Raw genomic sequence first — 19,360 nt, 5'->3', positions numbered from 1 at the left:
AAAAGAGCTTTTAAAAAGTGTGAACTAGTTTATAAAAAAAGGAAAAATGGAAATTAATATATAAAGAAATAGAGACTATCAAGTATGTCATATTTAAAACAATTAATCAATGATTACATATTAAGCATTTATTATGTGCCTGACACTCTTCTGGTTTTGAAAAAATATACTATTATAATGAATGAAATATGTCCTTTGTGAAAGGGATTTACATCCCAATGAAGGAAATGAGTTCACATATAAATATACAGAATAAATACAAAACGAAAAAAAAAAGGCATATATAGAAAGTAATGAAATACAGGACAGTTTGGAAGGGAACATCATCAGAACTTGAAGGAGTCAGGATAATGTATATAACACATTAAAAACACTTATTCCAAAGCTGTCCTTCTTGATTTTTGTTTCTCTTTAAATTTTCTTTTGTTCTCTCTACATGCTTCTGAAAATGCTTCCTTTATGACTTTATATTCCTGCTTTTTTTCCTGTGATGTTATCATTAATTCCTTTGCCTCCAATTCTCCCTAGTGATTTTGAGGTTTTCATGGACTTTAAATGAAGCAATTTCGATTGGGTATTACCTTCCAAGACAGTAGTAAAGATACTATGAGTATAAAGTCTTAAGATGATGCCACATGGATCATGGTATAGTTTGTATGAAAATCTTTTGTACTCACAAGTACAATTTTTATTTATTGCTTTTAAATCTCAAAAACATTTTCCAAAATTTTTACAATATTTTTAAAAGCATAAAAGCAAAATCCAACAAACTTTATATGCAATATTCCATGCACATAGTATTCTTCCTCTCTACTGAAAAGAAGCATAGGTTTTATCTTCTTTTATCTGGAACCAAGAATCTGCTTTTCAGTGAATCTGAATTCAGTAGTATCATAGTTTTGTTGCCATTTCTATTTGTTGTGTTTTATTTTGTATATTATTCTATTGTGCCTACTTTATTTGCTTTGTATCAATTCATTTGTTTTCCCTTTTTTAATTTATTCCTTGAATTTATTTTTTTTATTAGATAATAATAATCCATTAATTTTGTATTAGTTTCTTTGCCTATAATCATTTTATGAACATCTATTGTGTTTTCTGTTTTTTACCTTCACCAAATTATGTATATATATATATATGTATATATATATAAATTATTTTTTGGTCAGATTACCTTTTGTTTTATATCCATTAGTAGGAAGAATGGATGAAAATATGTGAATAATTTAGTAGCAATCTCACAATTGAATGATGATAATTCAATATCTTTATCTTAGCAAAAATAAGAATACAAACAAAAACATTAATATAATCAAGTTAGAATTATATCAAGTATAGAAGAAAATTCTTTATTAGAAAAACAATTTTCCCATGCTTATTTAACATTATTATAGAAACACTACCTATTACAATAATATAAGAAAAGAATTGATAGCATGAGCATTGGCAAAGAAATGATAAATGTATCTATGTGCAGATGACTTGTCATATCTATAAACTACTTCAAAATCAATTTTAAAAACTAACAAACATGATGAAAGGTGAAATATCAGGATGCCAAAAAGTACACAAAGTAAAGTAAAAGTCAATAGAAAATGACAAAACAATTCCAATCAAATTATATAAAATAACTTGGAATTTATATTAAGTTAAGATACACTTAGAATTTATATGCACATAACTACAAAATGCTCCTTTTCATAGGATATTTAATTTAGTCTTACTGGATTGTCTATTTTTCATAGACTTTAAATAAGCTATTTTGATTGGACATTAATATATCTCTCAAGACAGTGACAAAGATGTTGTGAGTATAAAGTCTTAGGATGGCACTACTTGGATCATCATCTAGTAAATAAATCAATAAACAAATATTTTGATACATAAAAATGAGTATTATAGAAGAAACTAAATTTCTTTTGAATTTTTCTTTTAAAATACATATGTGAATGAGAAGAGAAAGAGAGGAGAAAAAAGGGATAGGGTGAGGGAAAGAGGGAAGAATGGGAAGAGAGAGAAAGAAACAGACAGAGAAATTAAATTAAAGTAATACATTTTTCTCTTTTTATCCATGTTGAATATAAAATTGTGATGATGAAAACAAAGGAAGAAAAACAATTAGAGAGACATCTGTTGTTCATAATTGAGCCAAGCCAATATAGTTAAAATGATAACACTGTTTAAACTAATTTACAGATTCAGTGATTTACCAGTTCAATTGATGGGAAGATAATTTATGTATTGTGATAAAATAAAAACTAAATGAATTTAGAGGAACAAAAGGAATCAAGAGAAATAAGGCACAGGAAGAAGATGGAATGAAAGTATAAAATATAATATTGATGAATATTAAGTTATATAGCAATAATAAAATATTGATACAGATTAAATATAAAAAGATCAGTAAGAAAGGCAAGATGAGGAAGACCAAGAAGCATTTGAAATGAGTAACTCATTGTTTTATAAACCCAATATCACAAAATATTAAGAGAACAAATTCTTATTTTCCAGAAAGCCTAGAAAAATTTAAGTGAAATTTGAATACCTTTAAATTTATTTTTCTACTCAAAGAGATATAAAACTTAAATATAAGAGCTTTTTACAAATTAAAAGAAAATTGAAGTAGGTACTTCTGTCAATTATGGTTAAGGAGAGAATTCCTAATTAAACAGTAGATAGAGCTAACCATTAAAGACAAAATTTTGATACAAACTTTGTAAGTTTTTACACAAACAAAATTAATGTCATTAGAATATGAAAAGAAATTTTTGATTTGGAAGATATTTGCTTAAAGATCTCTGCTAAAATTCTAATGTCCAGTGTTGACTTAAATGGAGAGCCATGCTTCAATAGATTTGAGGGGATTAAATGATTTGAGGGAAAACTAGTTCCAAAACTGTTTAGGAAGAGTAATATAGCAACTCTACCACCATGTTTTGGGACATAAGTTTCAATCCAATTTATTTGTAATATACAAATGGCAATTACAAAACTTCCTTCTGATTCAGAGGTCATTGATCATAAGATCATGGATTTAGAGGGATTTTAAATCCTAAATTCCTAAAAAGGAATTTAGACGTCATTAATGCTGAACTCTTCATTTTATATCTAAAGAAACTGAGAATCAGAAAAATTAAATAACTTGTTTAGGGTCACAGGTTATTAAATGCCCAAAAAAAGATCTGAACTCAGAGTCCTAACTGCAAGTCTAATATTCAATCCACTAAACTATGTTGCTTCTCTGAGTTTCAGGTGAAAAAATATATAGACATGTGTCAAAAAAAATTAAAACAAAAAGTAGAATGCTTACTAAATTACTACAATTCGCAAAATGACGTTTTTATTAAGATGTATATTCACTTTTCCCTCCTCTTAGCTTTTAAGAAATATACTTTCTGTCTCATTTGTCAACATGAGAATAATTATTATCTGGGGATATCTTTCTCTTAAAGTTACAAAATGTATGTTAGCAACTCAAATATGAAATATTATAATTTTATATGATATAAGATATCTATTCATAATACTTCAGAAATTTTCATCTACCAATTATTTTTGCCAGGAAGCAATTCAATTGAGAGATTTCTTCCCCAAAATGTACACAACTTGGCCAAGAGAACATTTAAAATGATTGTCATATACTATATATAATACTATATTAGACTTAGTTCATGGCTACATAAATAAAAGTCAAAGCCACTTAGTGATTTCAAACATCAGAATACTATACTGGTAGTATTTTGTGTTCTAGAATAACGTAGTAGAGTTTTTATCAGATAGTTAACCATTCAAGAGAACATTGAATAGAAATGATTTTTAAGAATCCATTTTGCACCTTTTTAAGTATTTTTAGTGAGTAGAGTAGCTCAAGAGTAGCTTGACACATTGAGGACATTGTTTTTTAATGGCAGTTGATGACACCACAGTTTTAATTCCATATATTTCATATGTTACTGAAGATTTCTAAGGGTAAATGAAGCTTCTCTCAGCCTGACACTGTCCAAAAAGTATATACATGCAAAACAGCCACAGCCACTTGACATTATCTTTTGTCATTTAAGGCTTTCAAGATGAGAAAAAGGCTTTATTCTACTGAGAAGCTTTTATTGTCATTTTTGTTGTTTGCATTTTAGTATCTTTAGAATGACTTGAAAGAATGAATACTTTTTTTTAGGCAAACAGCAAAACAGGTTGTGAAATTTTGTAGTCTACTGCCTTTGTTTCAATAAGGGGAAATTCTGTGTGTGGCATGGCATAGCAGGGATGTCACATGACAACTATAGGGCCGCATTTACCATGTTTAATCCTGCTGGGATATTTTCAACATGTTGCAGCCAAAGGTGCTATTTTTTAGTCTCTCTTACTGATAGGAGGTATTATTTAATAAATTGGTTATCTGTTCTTTGAAATTTTGTAATATTTCAAGTACATTATTCTGCAAGGAACTTAGACAATGTGTTAAATAGCAAGGACGATAAGAAGTTGAAAACACAGCGAGAATGTTTCATGAAGGAAACAGGATTTTTTTAAGTATAAAGCAAGATGAGATCCAAATATGCTACAATTTAGATAAATGAGCATGTGTTCATGTTGAATAACATTATAGCCATTGTTTATTAGCTTATGTAGACATAGTAATAAGGAATTTATGATTTGTGTAAGTAATTTAATTAAGATTTTATTTTCTTTGGGTTAGCTCTCTACTGTAGTACTCCAGAATCTCCCCCCCATGGATACATCATTAGTCAGACAGGAGGTCAACTTAATAGTGTGGTTCGATGGGCTTGTGACAGAGGATTCAGGCTTGTTGGAAAAAGCAGCGCTGTATGCAAAAAGTCTCCATATGGGTACCATGCATGGGATGCACCTGTTCCAGCCTGTCAAGGTAGAGTATCAAAATGGAGTAGCCCCATTAAGAAATCTGTTTTATGTTCAAAATGTCATTGGTTTTTCTGATTAAACTTGTCTGAAAATGTATATGCTTTTGTTTAGATCCATACATTTCTTTAAAGAAAATGCTAATAGTAGACAGTAAGAATTTAAAATGCACATTCACTAAATGTTGCTAAAAGAGTAAATTGAAATTATAATTTTTTTGCCACTTATAGTAGTTATACTCTTCTGATGTTGTGTCTTATTCCTTGGTATAAATTATGATGCTACACATCTGTTATTTCAGGAATTTATTTGCCATAAACCTCTGAGATAGGATCTTGAAAAGCTGGATTGTTTTAGTTTGAACACATGTCATCATGTCACCACACACACACACACGCACACACACGCACAAATAGTTGATTAAAAAGAAAAAAAAATCTATTCAATCACTGATAATTTTGTTTCCATAAAGTCAAACAAGTGGAAGCTGGATGGCACAGTGGATAGAGTGCTAGCCCTGAATTCAGGAATACCTGAGTTCAAATTGGACTCAGACATTTAATACTTCCTAGTGTTACCCTGAGCAAGTTAACCCCAATTGCCACAAATAAATAAATAAAGTCAAACAACTGTAAAGATTCAGTTTTCTTGTTAAATTTATTTGTAGTTTTGGCATAGCAAGGTTATACTTATTAAGTCCTGAAATAAGAATGTGGAAATAGAGCAAACTAGAGATTCAGATATTGACATTTTGACCACCCATGACTTGAAACATTAAACTGTATCTGTTGTATTTTAGGCAAATATGATTGCATTGACACAAATCTATTATCATTTTGAGAGAAAAAAAGACATTGATATCAGTCCTGAGAGTGCAAATTCACAGAATCACAGGTTTGAAAAAAGATTTACAGATGAAAATTCAACCCATACTTAAAGAATCTCCTCCATAAGCACTAAAAAAGTATCCAACCACTCTAGCCAAACAATCCCAATGAGGAGGGCTTTTTAGAAAGTGAATTTCACTTTTGTATAAATCTAAAAATTTATTTTTATTATATTAAATGAAAATTTGCTGCTGAAATTTCTACCTATTGCTCCTAGATCTGTTTTTTAGGGCAATGCAGAATTGGTTTAATCTCCTTCCACATGATAATCCATCATAGTTTGAAGAGCCAGTCCTTTATTTTCCAGAATAAATATATCTACTTGCTTCACAGGAATCCTCATATAACTTGATCTTGAATCTCTTCACCAGGGTAAGGATATACACTTATGATATAAAACAGGAAATATCAATCACCAAACACTGGAAACAGGTTCTTTTTTGGTAGATAGTACTGTTAATATCTCATTCAAATTGAATAGGCATTGATTAAATACTCAGAACAAATTGACTCTCTGTGCTCAGGAGTAATTGGAACCAAGATAAATAAGACCTTGAGCTCTTTGATGAGTGATATAGAAATAACTGAATAATTTTTCCTATATATTTGATGTTTTGTTCTACTAATTTGACATTAATCACCTTTTGGAGTGATTTATTTTTTATAACTTCCATTTGTTGCAATGCAATTTCAATAACTACACAGCCTATTTCCTAACCACAGATGGCTCATAGTCACAGTCAACTTGTGTGGATTTCTACAATGGATATCTTTTCTCCCTTATTTGAGTATAATTTTCTGAATTTGTTAAATTCATATACTTCTCTGATTAAATCAAAAAAAAAAATATTAGAATACTCCCTGTTATTTCCACTATCCAAGTGTAATCTAGTCCAATGTAAAAACATTTAATATTTCTAATAGTTATATTGAATATGCCCTAAAATCCAATGTCAATGCCTCAAAGAGACACACATTTTCCATTTATGAACAAAAATACCCTCCACCACAACTAGACATCAGCTATGGATCAAGAATTTCTGTGGAGAGATGATTCATTATAATTTCTAAGATTTATTTCACTTTCAGATAGCTAGCTATAATCAAAAGTTTTTCCTTGCATATGCTTCACTGCAACTTCTATCCACTAATCCTACTTCTTCATTTTAGAAATGAACCAAAAAAAAATGTTTCTCATGATGTCCTTTCAATTTCTTTAATATAATTGTCATTTTCCTGCCAAAACTGCTCTTATCAGGCTAAATTTGTCCATTTCCCTCAATGAAATGTCTTATGACCTGAATTCAAACCCTTACATTATCACTGTTTTCCAGAGTAACAAAGTAATTCTCAAATATGGATTCCAGAATTGAATACAATATTTCATCTGTGATCTAACCAGATTAAAATAGTTTCACTGTATACATATATGCAATCATGTATGTGTATGTACACACACACACAATATATATTAAACAAAATTTCTATCTTGACACATATTGCTCGTCTTTTATTTTTGAAGATTATATTAAAAAAAATCAACAGGTGTATAGATTTCAGATTTTGTCAGTACAACAACTAATTGTAGCCTCTGTCTTGGGTCTTGATCATATCTAATAACATTCAATATTTTTTCAACTAGTAGTTTATTTTGTCTTTTTTATGTAGTAAAGGAATTATAGACATTATATCTTGTTAGTCCTGAAATTATGGAAAGAATTTTTTGACTTTTTGATTTTATCAGGATTATTTTGCCATTATTATTTAGAGAATAAAACTGTTTTGATAAATGTGATTGGAATAGAAAATAATTGTGTGTTGGAAAAATTAAACTATTTAATTTGGAAACAGGAGCACTTAGTTCAAATATTATCTTTGTGACCTGGGGGCAAATCACTATTTTTCTTGCCTTCATTTCTTTCCTTTCTAAATTAGGGATATTTGCTATGCTTGTTTCTTAGACTATCATTAGGAAAATATATTGCAAAACATGCAGTATTATTTATTTGTGAGGAAAAACTTCTTAAAATGTCCAATTCTCCCCAACTTTTCTTAATATGATTTTAAAAAGTATTTTGTCAAAACTCATCCAGATTTTCTAACTAGAAGATTATGGATGTTTAAAGAAGGATAATGATAATAAAATATCTCTATCATTGCTCATCACAACCTTTACAATGATTTATTTTGAATTTTTTTCATTGACAATTACTCTCATTGAGATTAGAATTTGTCATTAAAGTGTACTTTGCTGATTCTCTTTTTATTTTCCTTTAGTGTCCTGGAAATAAATCTTTGTAATATTCCTGGATGTAGGTACTTCTCTGTTGTGATCTAGTTCAGATGGATCTGAATCGGTCCCTGTTCAGGCGCCAAAATGTGGTGAGCTTTTTCTTCTCAAAACTCAGCCAGGTGATATAAGTTCAGATCTTTTATTATCCCAATATAGCCCGGTTAGCTTAGAGGCCTATCTCTCTGCTTGGTTCCAAGAGCTCTCTCCGAATGTCACCAAATCCAAAGGTCTGGTCCTTCAGCCTCTGCCTCAGTTTTCTTCAGCCTCCAGCCAGCTCCAACTCTTCATGTCATTCCGCTGAAATCTCGACTTATAGCATCTTCACTCTCCAGCACTCTCCGACTGGCCCATTGGCCTATTTATGCTCCTTCCAGAGAGAGGGATTATGGGTAGTTCTACTTAGTACCTTGTTTCAGGTTCTGCCCAAAACATCTTCTTGTAAGATTAGATCAACTCTAATTACTTAGCAGTTAGTAAGGATTCCAACATCTCCCCCTTTCTTTTGTTTTAAAACATAGGGGTTTCTGAGGGGGTACACATAAATCCATCAATATGGGCCAGAACTTTGTAACAGATATACATGGTATACATAAATCCATCAATATGGGAGGCATTATACATAATTTACAAAAGCACACAGCAATATAACACAGGCTAGTGGTAATGTAACAAATAACATGAATCAACATGAAAATTTAACTACTGCAAAAGTCTCATCAACAATCTTTCATCTCAAGAAATCCAATGATTCTTGCAATTGCTTAAAATACATAAGCACATAGTAATATAACACAGGCTAGTAGTAATGTAACAACATAAATCGACCTGAAAATTTACAAATGTCCATAAGTCCTAGAAATAGTCCATAAGGAATCCATTGTTCATTAGTTCATGCGCCAGGAATCTAATAATTCCTGTAAGCTCTGAAGTACTGCAAAAAGTCTCATCAACAATTTTTCATCTCAGGGAATCCAGTGATTCTTGCTGATTTTTCAGGAACTGAAAGCTGAAGATTTTAAAGTTCTTTTGACAGTCTCATTGTTAGCCATCTGATTCCTTTTCCACCTGTGGAAATATAAGCAGATCCTCTTCCCCAAGCAATTAACCTAATTCCCTTCTATTTACCAAATTTGGGATTTCTTCTCATCATCTGGTAATTACATTGGAGTTGTTTGCATTGGATATTGTCTTGTTGTCTTAAAAGGCCTGTATTCTTCCCAACTGTAATCCTGATTGCTTTTCTGTTGGTTGATGACATCAGAGTTCTGAATTTCTAAAGTCTCTCTGGGTGTAACCTCAGCTGCTATCATGCCCCACCTGTCCTTTGATTGATACTTTGGAGCTGGGCCTTGCCTCTCATTCTTCTGGGTCAATATACATTTAGAGGCCCAATGAAAGCCTCGGTTACATTTTGGACATGGGGTTTTGGGTTTTCTCTCACCCTGTCTTCTCACTCTATCTCCATATCTACAATGAGCTCTCAAATGTCCAATTTTTCCGCAGTGAAAACATCGACGAGTTTCTCTAGAATTCCTCTGCCAAGAAGGACCTTGTCTTTCCATGTTCATCATAGTCTGGGCATAATAAGCATTTGTGCCCACTGTGGCACAGCGTCTAATGATTTCTTTTAAAGGAGCATTTTTGTCTAGCCCCCATATAATTCTCTTGCAAATCTTATTGGCATTTTCCTTAGCCAAATGTCTAGTCATTATTTCTGTTGCTGCATTGTCTCCAATGGTTCTTATTACAGCTGTTTGTAAACGTCCCACAAAATCTGCAAAAGGTTCATTGGGACCTTGCTCTATTTTTGTGAAAACATTATTTCCATCTTTCTGTCCAGGGAGAGAATTCCAAGCTTTTATTGCAGCCTTAGAAATTTGCTCATACAATGTTATGGGATAATAAATTTGTTCTGAACTCTCTGCATACTGACCTTCACCAGCTAGTTGGTCAAAAGTGATTTGTACAACAGCTCCTTTTTGCCTATTGCGTCCCAAATTAAAAGGAGTGTATTTTCTCTCTTTTTGACCTGAGGAGTTGAGCTCTTCAATCACAGGATATGCATTTATAAAATCAGATATATCTTCTCCTTCATTTTTTGCTTTAATTAATGCTTTTTCTAATCTTGTCAAATTCTGCTTTACAGGAGAAGCTGACTGTGTTTCTGTCTCTCTCCCTCCCCCTTGTTCTACCCATGAAGGGTTAATTGCGGGGGGAGGGTCATGAGATGTGGAATCACCTAATTCCTCCTTCTGTGAAGTATCATACTCAGAATTGTAATTAACTCCATTCTCATCTGATTTGTCCTCCTTTTCACCTAGTAAAGTTGGCACTTCCTCCTGTACTTTCCTTTTCATCATTCTATCACTTAAATAACTTCTTATAGCCAATTGTATTACATTATATGTATTAATTATTGAGTTAGGCCCATTTTTATCATAGAATTGACAAAGATCCTCTCCAACCAATTTCCATTCATTTAGATCTAATTCCTTATCAAGAGAGAAACAAGGACATATGTCCTTTACAGTTTGTAAAAATTCAGTGATTTGCTGTAAACTTATAATTAAACCTTGGCTTTCCATAATTTTGACAATGCTCTCTAAACATTTTCCTTGAACAGAAACAGGCTGTTTTCTAAATATCTGTCCCATCTTAGCTGAAATTCTACTTTAACTCTTCTAACAAAATTTCTTTGTTGTACTCACCCTAATTTCTGGGTTGAAGAGTCTTTTCCACTGGATCAGGATCAGAGGCTTTTCCACTTGAATCAGGATCGGAGCTTTTCCACCGAAATCCACTGAGGGGTCTGTTTGTCCCACGTTCAGGGCGCCAAAATGTGGTGAGCTTTTTCTTCTCAAAACTCAGCCAGGTGATATAAGTTCAGATCTTTTATTATCCCAATATAGCCCGGTTAGCTTAGAGACCTATCTCTCTGCTTGGTTCCAAGAGCTCTCTCCGAATGTCACCAAATCCAAAGGTCTGGTCCTTCAGCCTCTGCCTCAGTTTTCTTCAGCCTCCAGCCAGCTCCAACTCTTCATGTCATTCCGCTGAAATCTCGACTTGTAGCATCTTCACTCTCCAGCACTCTCTGACTGGCCCATTGGCCTATTTATGCTCCTTCCAGAGAGAGGGATTATGGGTAGTTCTACTTAGTACCTTGTTTCAGGTTCTGCCCAAAACATCTTCTTGTAAGATTAGATCAACTCTAATTAGTTAGCAGTTAGTAAGGATTCCAACACTTCTCCTTTTATTCTAAGTTATATTAGTTTCTCAAGTTGAGTGAGTTTCCAAGATAATTTCCTTGGTAATTAGTTGAAAGATATAAATTCTGAACTAAAAGCTCTGCATAAAAGAAAACTAGAATTTTGTTGTTAAGTTGACAATATAAAATTCTCATTCACTCCCTTTTCTCTCTTTCTCCCTCTTCCTTTCCCTTTCCCTATCTCTCTCTGTGTCTCTCTCCCTTTCCCTCTTCCTCTCCATCTTCTTTGCCTTTCTCTCTCTCTCTCTCCCCCTCTCCCTTTCCCTCTTCATCTCCCTGTCCTCCTTTCTCTATTCCCACCCTACTTCCCTCTCCTCTTCCCTCCTTCTCCTCTGCTTCCTCTCCTCCCTCTCTCTCCCTCTCCCTTTCCATGTCCCTTTCCTCCTTTCCTTCTCCCTCTCCATTTCCCTCTTCTTCTCCCTGTCCTCCTTTCTCTCTCTCTTCTTCCCCTCTCTTTTCAAATTTTCCAGAGTAACAAAGTAATTCTCAAATATGGATTCCAGAATTGAATACAATATTTCATCTGTGATCTAACCAGATTAAAATAGTTTCACTGTATACATATATGCAATCATGTATGTGTATGTACACACACACACAATATATATATTAAACAAAATTTCTATCTTGACACATATTGCTCGTCTTTTATTTTTGAAGATTATATTAAAAAATCAACAGGTGTATAGATTTCAGATTTTGTCAGTACAACAACTAATTGTAGCCTCTGTCTTGGGTCTTGATCATATCTAATAACATTCAATATTTTTTCAACTAGTAGTTTATTTTGTCTTTTTTATGTAGTAAAGGAATTATAGACATTATATCTTGTTAGTCCTGAAATTATGGAAGGAATTTTTTGACTTTTTGATTTTATCAGGATTATTTTGCCATTATTATTTAGAGAATAAAACTGTTTTGATAAATGTGATTGGAATAGAAAATAATTGTGTGTTGGAAAAATTAAACTATTTAATTTGGAAACAGGAGCACTTAGTTCAAATATTATCTTTGTGACCTGGGGGCAAATCACTATTTTTCTTGCCTTCATTTCTTTCCTTTCTAAATTAGGGATATTTGCTATGCTTGTTTCTTAGACTATCATTAGGAAAATATATTGCAAAACATGCAGTATTATTTATTTGTGAGGAAAAACTTCTTAAAATGTCCAATTCTCCCCAACTTTTCTTAATATGATTTTAAAAAGTATTTTGTCAAAACTCATCCAGATTTTCTAACTAGAAGATTATGGATGTTTAAAGAAGGATAATGATAATAAAATATCTCTATCATTGCTCATCACAACCTTTACAATGATTTATTTTGAATTTTTTTCATTGACAATTACTCTCATTGAGATTAGAATTTGTCATTAAAGTGTACTTTGCTGATTCTCTTTTTATTTTCCTTTAGTGTCCTGGAAATAAATCTTTGTAATATTCCTGGATGTAGGTACTTCTCCTTTTATTCTAAGTTATATTAGTTTCTCAAGTTGAGTGAGTTTCCAAGATAATTTCCTTGGTAATTAGTTGAAAGATATAAATTCTGAACTAAAAGCTCTGCATAGAAGAAAACTAGAATTTTGTTGTTAAGTTGACAATATAAAATTCTCATTCACTCCCTTTTCTCTCTTTCTCCCTCTTCCTTTCCCTTTCCCTATCTCTCTCTGTGTCTCTCTCCCTTTCCCTCTTCCTCTCCATCTTCTTTGCCTTTCTCTCTCTCTCTCTCCCCCTCTCCCTTTCCCTCTTCATCTCCCTGTCCTCCTTTCTCTATTCCCACCCTACTTCCCTCTCCTCTTCCCTCCTTCTCCTCTGCTTCCTCTCCTCCCTCTCTCTCCCTCTCCCTTTCCATGTCCCTTTCCTCCTTTCCTTCTCCCTCTCCATTTCCCTCTTCTTCTCCCTGTCCTCCTTTCTCTCTCTCTTCTTCCCCTCTCTTTTCAAATTTTCCAGAGGTCTACATAAAAATGTGCCATTGTTTCAATGGAAGTCAGGGAGCTTTTTACCTTTGCAGGACTATTTAAAGGCTCTATAATTAGATAGTAAGTGTAATTATATTCCTAATTATTCAAAAAAGGATAAATAAAATTATTTTATCAATTCATCAATCAATTCATAAATGTAATTTTATCAATTAATTATCAATTAATTTTTAAAATAAATTCCATTGCTTTTCTGTATTCTACAAAGGCCAAAATCACAATGGATCTAATGCTTTTGTCATGGGAATCCTGTCCTTCTGTTCATTTTATAGAAGAGAACAAAATGGAAAATCCATTTTTCTACTAAGCTCATCTTCACAATAACCCTATCTAGAAGATGCCATTATCATTTTCATTTCACAGATGAAGAAACTGAAGCCATAAGAGTTTAAGTTACTTGCCCCAAGGTCACTCTAATAAGTTAATAATTATCTAAGTATCTAAGGCTAGTTCTTCCTGAATCCAGGATTAGAGTTTTATTCACTCAGCCACCAGCTACTTCACTGTTAGATTACATGCCAGGAACTGGCATACAAATAGGGCTTTCTGAATTAATGTATTTTCTACAGGCCAAAATAAAACTCAACCCATAAGTTACATTGAGTATCTATTATTTACACATGGGGATACTAAGGCATAGCTATAGAATAAGGGTAGAGATTTATTTTACTCAGGGGATTCCCATATGAGGAAACTTTCCATTAATGCCACTTAGGAATTTTTCTGTAACTTAACAATTTTAAAGTAGTAACACAGCAAGTGCTTAAGTGTTTTGTCTAATGTCACCTGGCCATTTTTTGTCAGATGGAGGACTTGAGCTCATTTTCTTAACTATTAGACCAACTGTTTAACCACTGTACCAAGCTTTCTTTGAAGTAAGCCAAAGTTTTTATTTTAGAGAGTTCTTCAGAATAAACTCTGAAATAGGAGCAATAAGCCAAAAATAGAAACTGTCTAGTTCCCAAGATTAAGCCATGTCTATGTGATCTCAGAATACTTAGGGGTAAGAAGAGCTAGGCCACAGAACCTATCTAGGATGCATGTACAGAATTCATCATTTTTTGTGAACCACAAATCTTTGAGGTTTGTCTAAAATTTTATTATAAATAAGTTGATATATGTACCTTAGAATTAAATGAGTCAGGATAACTTATCATGATCTCCATTTGGATTATTTGGATATTATATGGATTTATTAACTAATTCTCAGAATACTGAAATTTCTCCTGGAAGAGAGGTGTAATTATTTAAAATAGTTTAGTCTGACCATCAATGTGGAGAAAACTAAGTAGAGGAAAAATTCCTGTTGATGAGATTGGGACATACATTTGGATGAACAACTTATGCATGTTGTCCAAATTATAAAGGTATTGATGATAGACAGATATACATGCATATATACACATATTTGGTGGACAGTATTTTTAGTATATTGTAAGATGCTTTAATGTCCCTAAAACAATAAAAATACAAAAAAAGTATCTTTTTAATATCTACATTCTACTATATTGTCATGTGGTAACAAGTCATAGCATGCAAAATTTAAAATGAATGTCATGTAGATAGCATTGGAGGGGTGCAAAACAAAAGATGTCATTGAGAATATGCATGATTAAATGAGAAAATGAGCTTGCTTTGTAGTAAAAGTGAGAAAGAACAGACAAAGATCAGAGGTACAGTAATAACCTCATGTTATCAGAAGAAATTGAGTAAAGCTTATTAGCATGTTTAGTAAATCTTCTGACTAATTTCTGGGACATAGGCTTACGTGTTATAGTATTAGGAAGAATGAGGGAACACATAAATCAATGAAAGGCATATTAATTTATTTGACTATATATTTCAAATTTGGAGGGATGGTGAATACATCTTTCAGGACCACTAGCAATGGAAAGTCTAGGTGCACACTAAAACTTAAATGTGCATCACAGACATTGTGGGCCCCAGTGCATGGCACTGAGAGAGGAGTCACCAGAGAGCTGTCCTGAATGGTGCATATGAATCAAGTTAAATCAACATGGACAGATATTATTTAACTAAGAAAAGAGTGAAAGGAAAATGATGAAAGTAAACACATCAATTTGAATACTTCCCATCTCAATCTGATGAAATTCCAGAGCATTAACCCTTGCTTTAATGCCATTGAAATTTATTTCTTCCTGGAAAGTAACCATACTTACAGAATAGGAATGCCTTTCTGGTACCTCTAAACAATAGCCCATGAACTATAACTTCAACAGATTTATAGAAATTCAAATTGATCAGTGATTCCTCTGATCATCATCTTACTCTCATCCCTGAAAGCTACACACGCCCAAAATAGTGGATGGGGAAGACTACAAAGATTTGGCAATCTTTACACCTCTTGCCTTTCCCTCAATAACAAAGTCTAAGCCATTTTCTCTACATTCCTATATAGGAAAATTCCATTTTTTCCTATATTCCAATAAGCACAAAAAGTATTGGTCTCTTTACACAAGCTATTTAGGAAGTGAATTTTAAAACTATATAAAAAATATGGAGATAAAGCAGCAAGAATCTAGATTTGGGAACTGGATAAATAAATGTTTACATAATGTACCTTTGAAAAACACTTATACTTGGAAATTAAGGAAGTCCTTTTCATATTAGTATTTTTTCAATGACTTGATAAAATCCTAGATACATTTTATATCTTTATATACACACATATATGTATACACACACATATATTTAACTACATATACCAATAGACTTTTCTCATTAAAGACACATTTAGTACCATTTTGGGTTTTTTTTTTTTTTTTTTTTAGCAATTTCTTGTGGGATTCCTAAAGCACCAACAAATGGTGGAATACTCACAACAGATTACTTGGTGGGGACCCGTGTTACCTATTTCTGCAATGATGGCTACAGACTCTCATCTAAGGAACTCACCACAGCGGTATGTCAGTCTGATGGAACATGGAGCAATCATAATAAAACACCTCGCTGTGTGGGTAAGTAATAGAATTTTTATAATTTATATCTTTATATTAAAAAAGTCAATTTTCAAATCTCATTTACTTCTGAGATTACTATTAAGATGAATTTGTTATTACAGTGGGGATCAATCAAGATTGATTCTGCTACTGTAAGCATCAAAATACTGAGGAAATAAAGTACATCTTCATTAAAAAAAAAAAAAAAACATATTTCAGTTTCCAGACAAACAAAAACATATTATTTAATGAAGAGAACTCTACCATCATAGCTTCCTTATTTTTATGTTTCAATCACCCATCTTTCTACAAGTAAATGATGAGTGCATAAGAATATATGAGATCTGGATCATAATCAGAGTGGGAAGAAATTCTGGTCTAGCTCTGGAGACTTGGTGCATGAATGTCTTCAACAATTCCCTAAAAAATTGTCAGAGAAAAGTTTTACATACTCCTAGATGGCAATTCATACATAATAGTAAATGTAATTTGCCTACTTGAAAAACATGACATGGTAATAGGAATGACTGAATTATGACATCATTTAAGGTAAAGTAAAGACTGTAATTAAAAAAAATATGATGCTGATCACTATATCCCTATTTCAGATTGAAATTTGATCACAGAGGAAGGCAGATATTATGGTGAAAGACCTTACATGCATGACATATGAGAATTCACTGAAGAAAATGAGAATGTTCAACTTATGGAAGAGATAATTTACAAGGGACATGAGCATTGTCTTCAAATATTTAAAATGTGAATATAAGAAAGACAAATTAAATTTGCCAAGTACCCACAAGCTGGGGATAGTAGACACAATGGATAGAAGTCACAAAGAAATAAATTTAGACTTGATGTTAAACATAACTTCCTAACAATCATCTCCATACAAAAGAGCAGGACATTTTTTTCAGAGTTAGTAGATTTCCCCTTCACCAGTCTTTCAAGGAAAAGTTGAATGTTCATGTATGCTTTAGAATATAGTGTTCTTACTCAGAAAGAGTTTCATTTAAATGGCCTCTGAGGCCTCTTCTAACTCCAAAATTTTCTAATTTATTGGTCAAGTAAAAAATAGATATTCAATAAATATTTCTCTAACAAATAAAATATTGAATTAATTAAGACAATACTCTTTTTATTCAAATAGTTGTTACTTGCCCAAGCATTAATTCCTTCTCATTGGAACATGGAAGGTGGCGAATTGTGAATGGCTCCCATTATGAGTATAAAACAAAAGTAGTTTTTAGCTGTGATCCTGGTTATCATGGATTAGGCCCCGCATCTATTGAATGTCTTGCTAATGGGACTTGGAGCTGGAGAAATGAAAGACCATACTGCCAAAGTAAGTAATTACTAACCCTATTTTTTTTTTCCTACTGCATGATGTTGATATGAAAAATAGCAGATGATTAAAATGCTAATAAATAACTTATTTTTTTCTTTCCCAAAGTACTATCAGCTAATATTTTGTTTATACTATCTAAATAATTTCAAGTAGTACTCTCAAGTATCTGTGCTAGACCTGTGATAATGATAATAATGACAATTAAATATATTTTTTATTAATGTATTTTTGTTGTTATTCAAATTTGTAATTATATTAGCAGGGAGATTTCCTGACATTATTATTGCTTTCATTGATGTACATCAGTATTTTATCTCTAACTCATTATTTCAGACAATTGCTTTAAGCACTGAGAAGTTAATGATTTACCCATGGTCACTCAACCAGTATTGTTTTGCAGGAAGAAATTGAACATTTATAATATCAGGTCTCCATGTACCATATCATGATGTCTGTGATGATATTAACAAACAAACAAACAAAAAACAACAAAAAAATAAAACTTTTTTATTAAAAAAATTCTACTTTTTTTACACAAAACTTCGTATTATTTTATTTTCATGATACTACCATGAATTACCTGAAATGGCTATCAGCATGCTTGTTTTTACAAATGAGACAGCTGAGGCATTTAGCAGTTGAGTATTTTACTTAAATTCTCAAAATTGGTTAATATCCATATGTGAACAAATCAATTATTATATGATCCACAAGTCAGGCTTCTATGTACCAGATCATTAAAGTGTCTGGAATTGTGACAAAGTTTAACTTCAGAATTTTGTAGATCAAAAATTTATTGCCCATTATTCCAAATCTAATGTTCCAGAGATTACTGAAAATGGTTGAGGGTTGTACTTGATTATATCTATCATGGAATAATAGTAAACTCACAAGAAGTTACAATAACACATAGCTATTTCTCTAATCAAAGAAAACTAGCTGCTTGCCCTGGCAAGTAAACAAATCATTCCATAAAAGATGAGAATATTTAAAAAACTGAATGAAAAATTTTGAAATCTTCTATTGCACTATCCACAAAGTTTAATGACTCTCAAAAACAATTTTCCTTAGAAGTACAAAATAGAAAGTCACAGATATTGATTTCCAATGAAGTTCTGCACAATAGCAATTATTCAGGACCCAAAAGAGGTAATACAGAAGAGAATGAGGCTGTTTATTGAAATACTTGAAACAGAATTTGATGGAAAAACGGAAAATAGCATTTGAAAATAATGTGAACCATTTTCACTTTTCACCCAATTGCACTATTGAGCTGCTAATTTATAACATAGTTTATTTCAGCTTGAATTTTCTGTTTAGGCAAATATATACATTTTTAAAAATGACATCATTATCACTTTCTTTGGGAACCTCAAAATAGTTCAATAAAATTTTTATAGTTTTGAAGAACAAAACATCTAAAAGCTCTTTCTTAGAATCCTAAGTATATTTCTCTGTGGTAAACAGTATGTACATTTTTATTCTGCAATTTAAAAACCTCATGAACCTAGAGATTTTGTAGGTTTATCATTGTTGCACAAATTAGCAGTATGCTACGTGAAAGAAAATATATAATGAAAGCTTTTCAATGAGGACTAAATCCTAATATCTTGAAATTTCTGATTTAATTGTCATATTTTATTCAGCAGCTCAGGACTCATTTTTGGTCCTCTGTGTTGTAAGAATCTGCATAATTTGTACATTAAATAAGTGATTTTAAGATATTTAACATAAAACAAAAATATTTAATT

General features: G+C 32.0%; 1 protein-coding gene across 1 annotated transcript in view; it reads left to right on the top strand.

The window, feature by feature from the left end:
* The window catches only part of LOC127547617 (CUB and sushi domain-containing protein 3-like), a 49,044-nt gene that overhangs the window by 15,179 nt on the left and 14,505 nt on the right, over window positions 1-19,360 (top strand). The window contains exons 4-6 of the mRNA XM_051974540.1: window positions 4,697-4,885; window positions 16,094-16,279; window positions 17,412-17,606. Of these exons, the coding sequence (XP_051830500.1) occupies window positions 4,697-4,885; window positions 16,094-16,279; window positions 17,412-17,606 (570 nt within the window). The remainder of the gene's footprint in view (window positions 1-4,696; window positions 4,886-16,093; window positions 16,280-17,411; window positions 17,607-19,360) is intronic.

The sequence above is a fragment of the Antechinus flavipes genome, chromosome 1 (genome assembly GCF_016432865.1).
Source record: "Antechinus flavipes isolate AdamAnt ecotype Samford, QLD, Australia chromosome 1, AdamAnt_v2, whole genome shotgun sequence".
NCBI classification, from domain to species: domain Eukaryota; kingdom Metazoa; phylum Chordata; class Mammalia; order Dasyuromorphia; family Dasyuridae; genus Antechinus; species Antechinus flavipes.
This window is presented reverse-complemented; position numbering and strand designations above follow the sequence as displayed.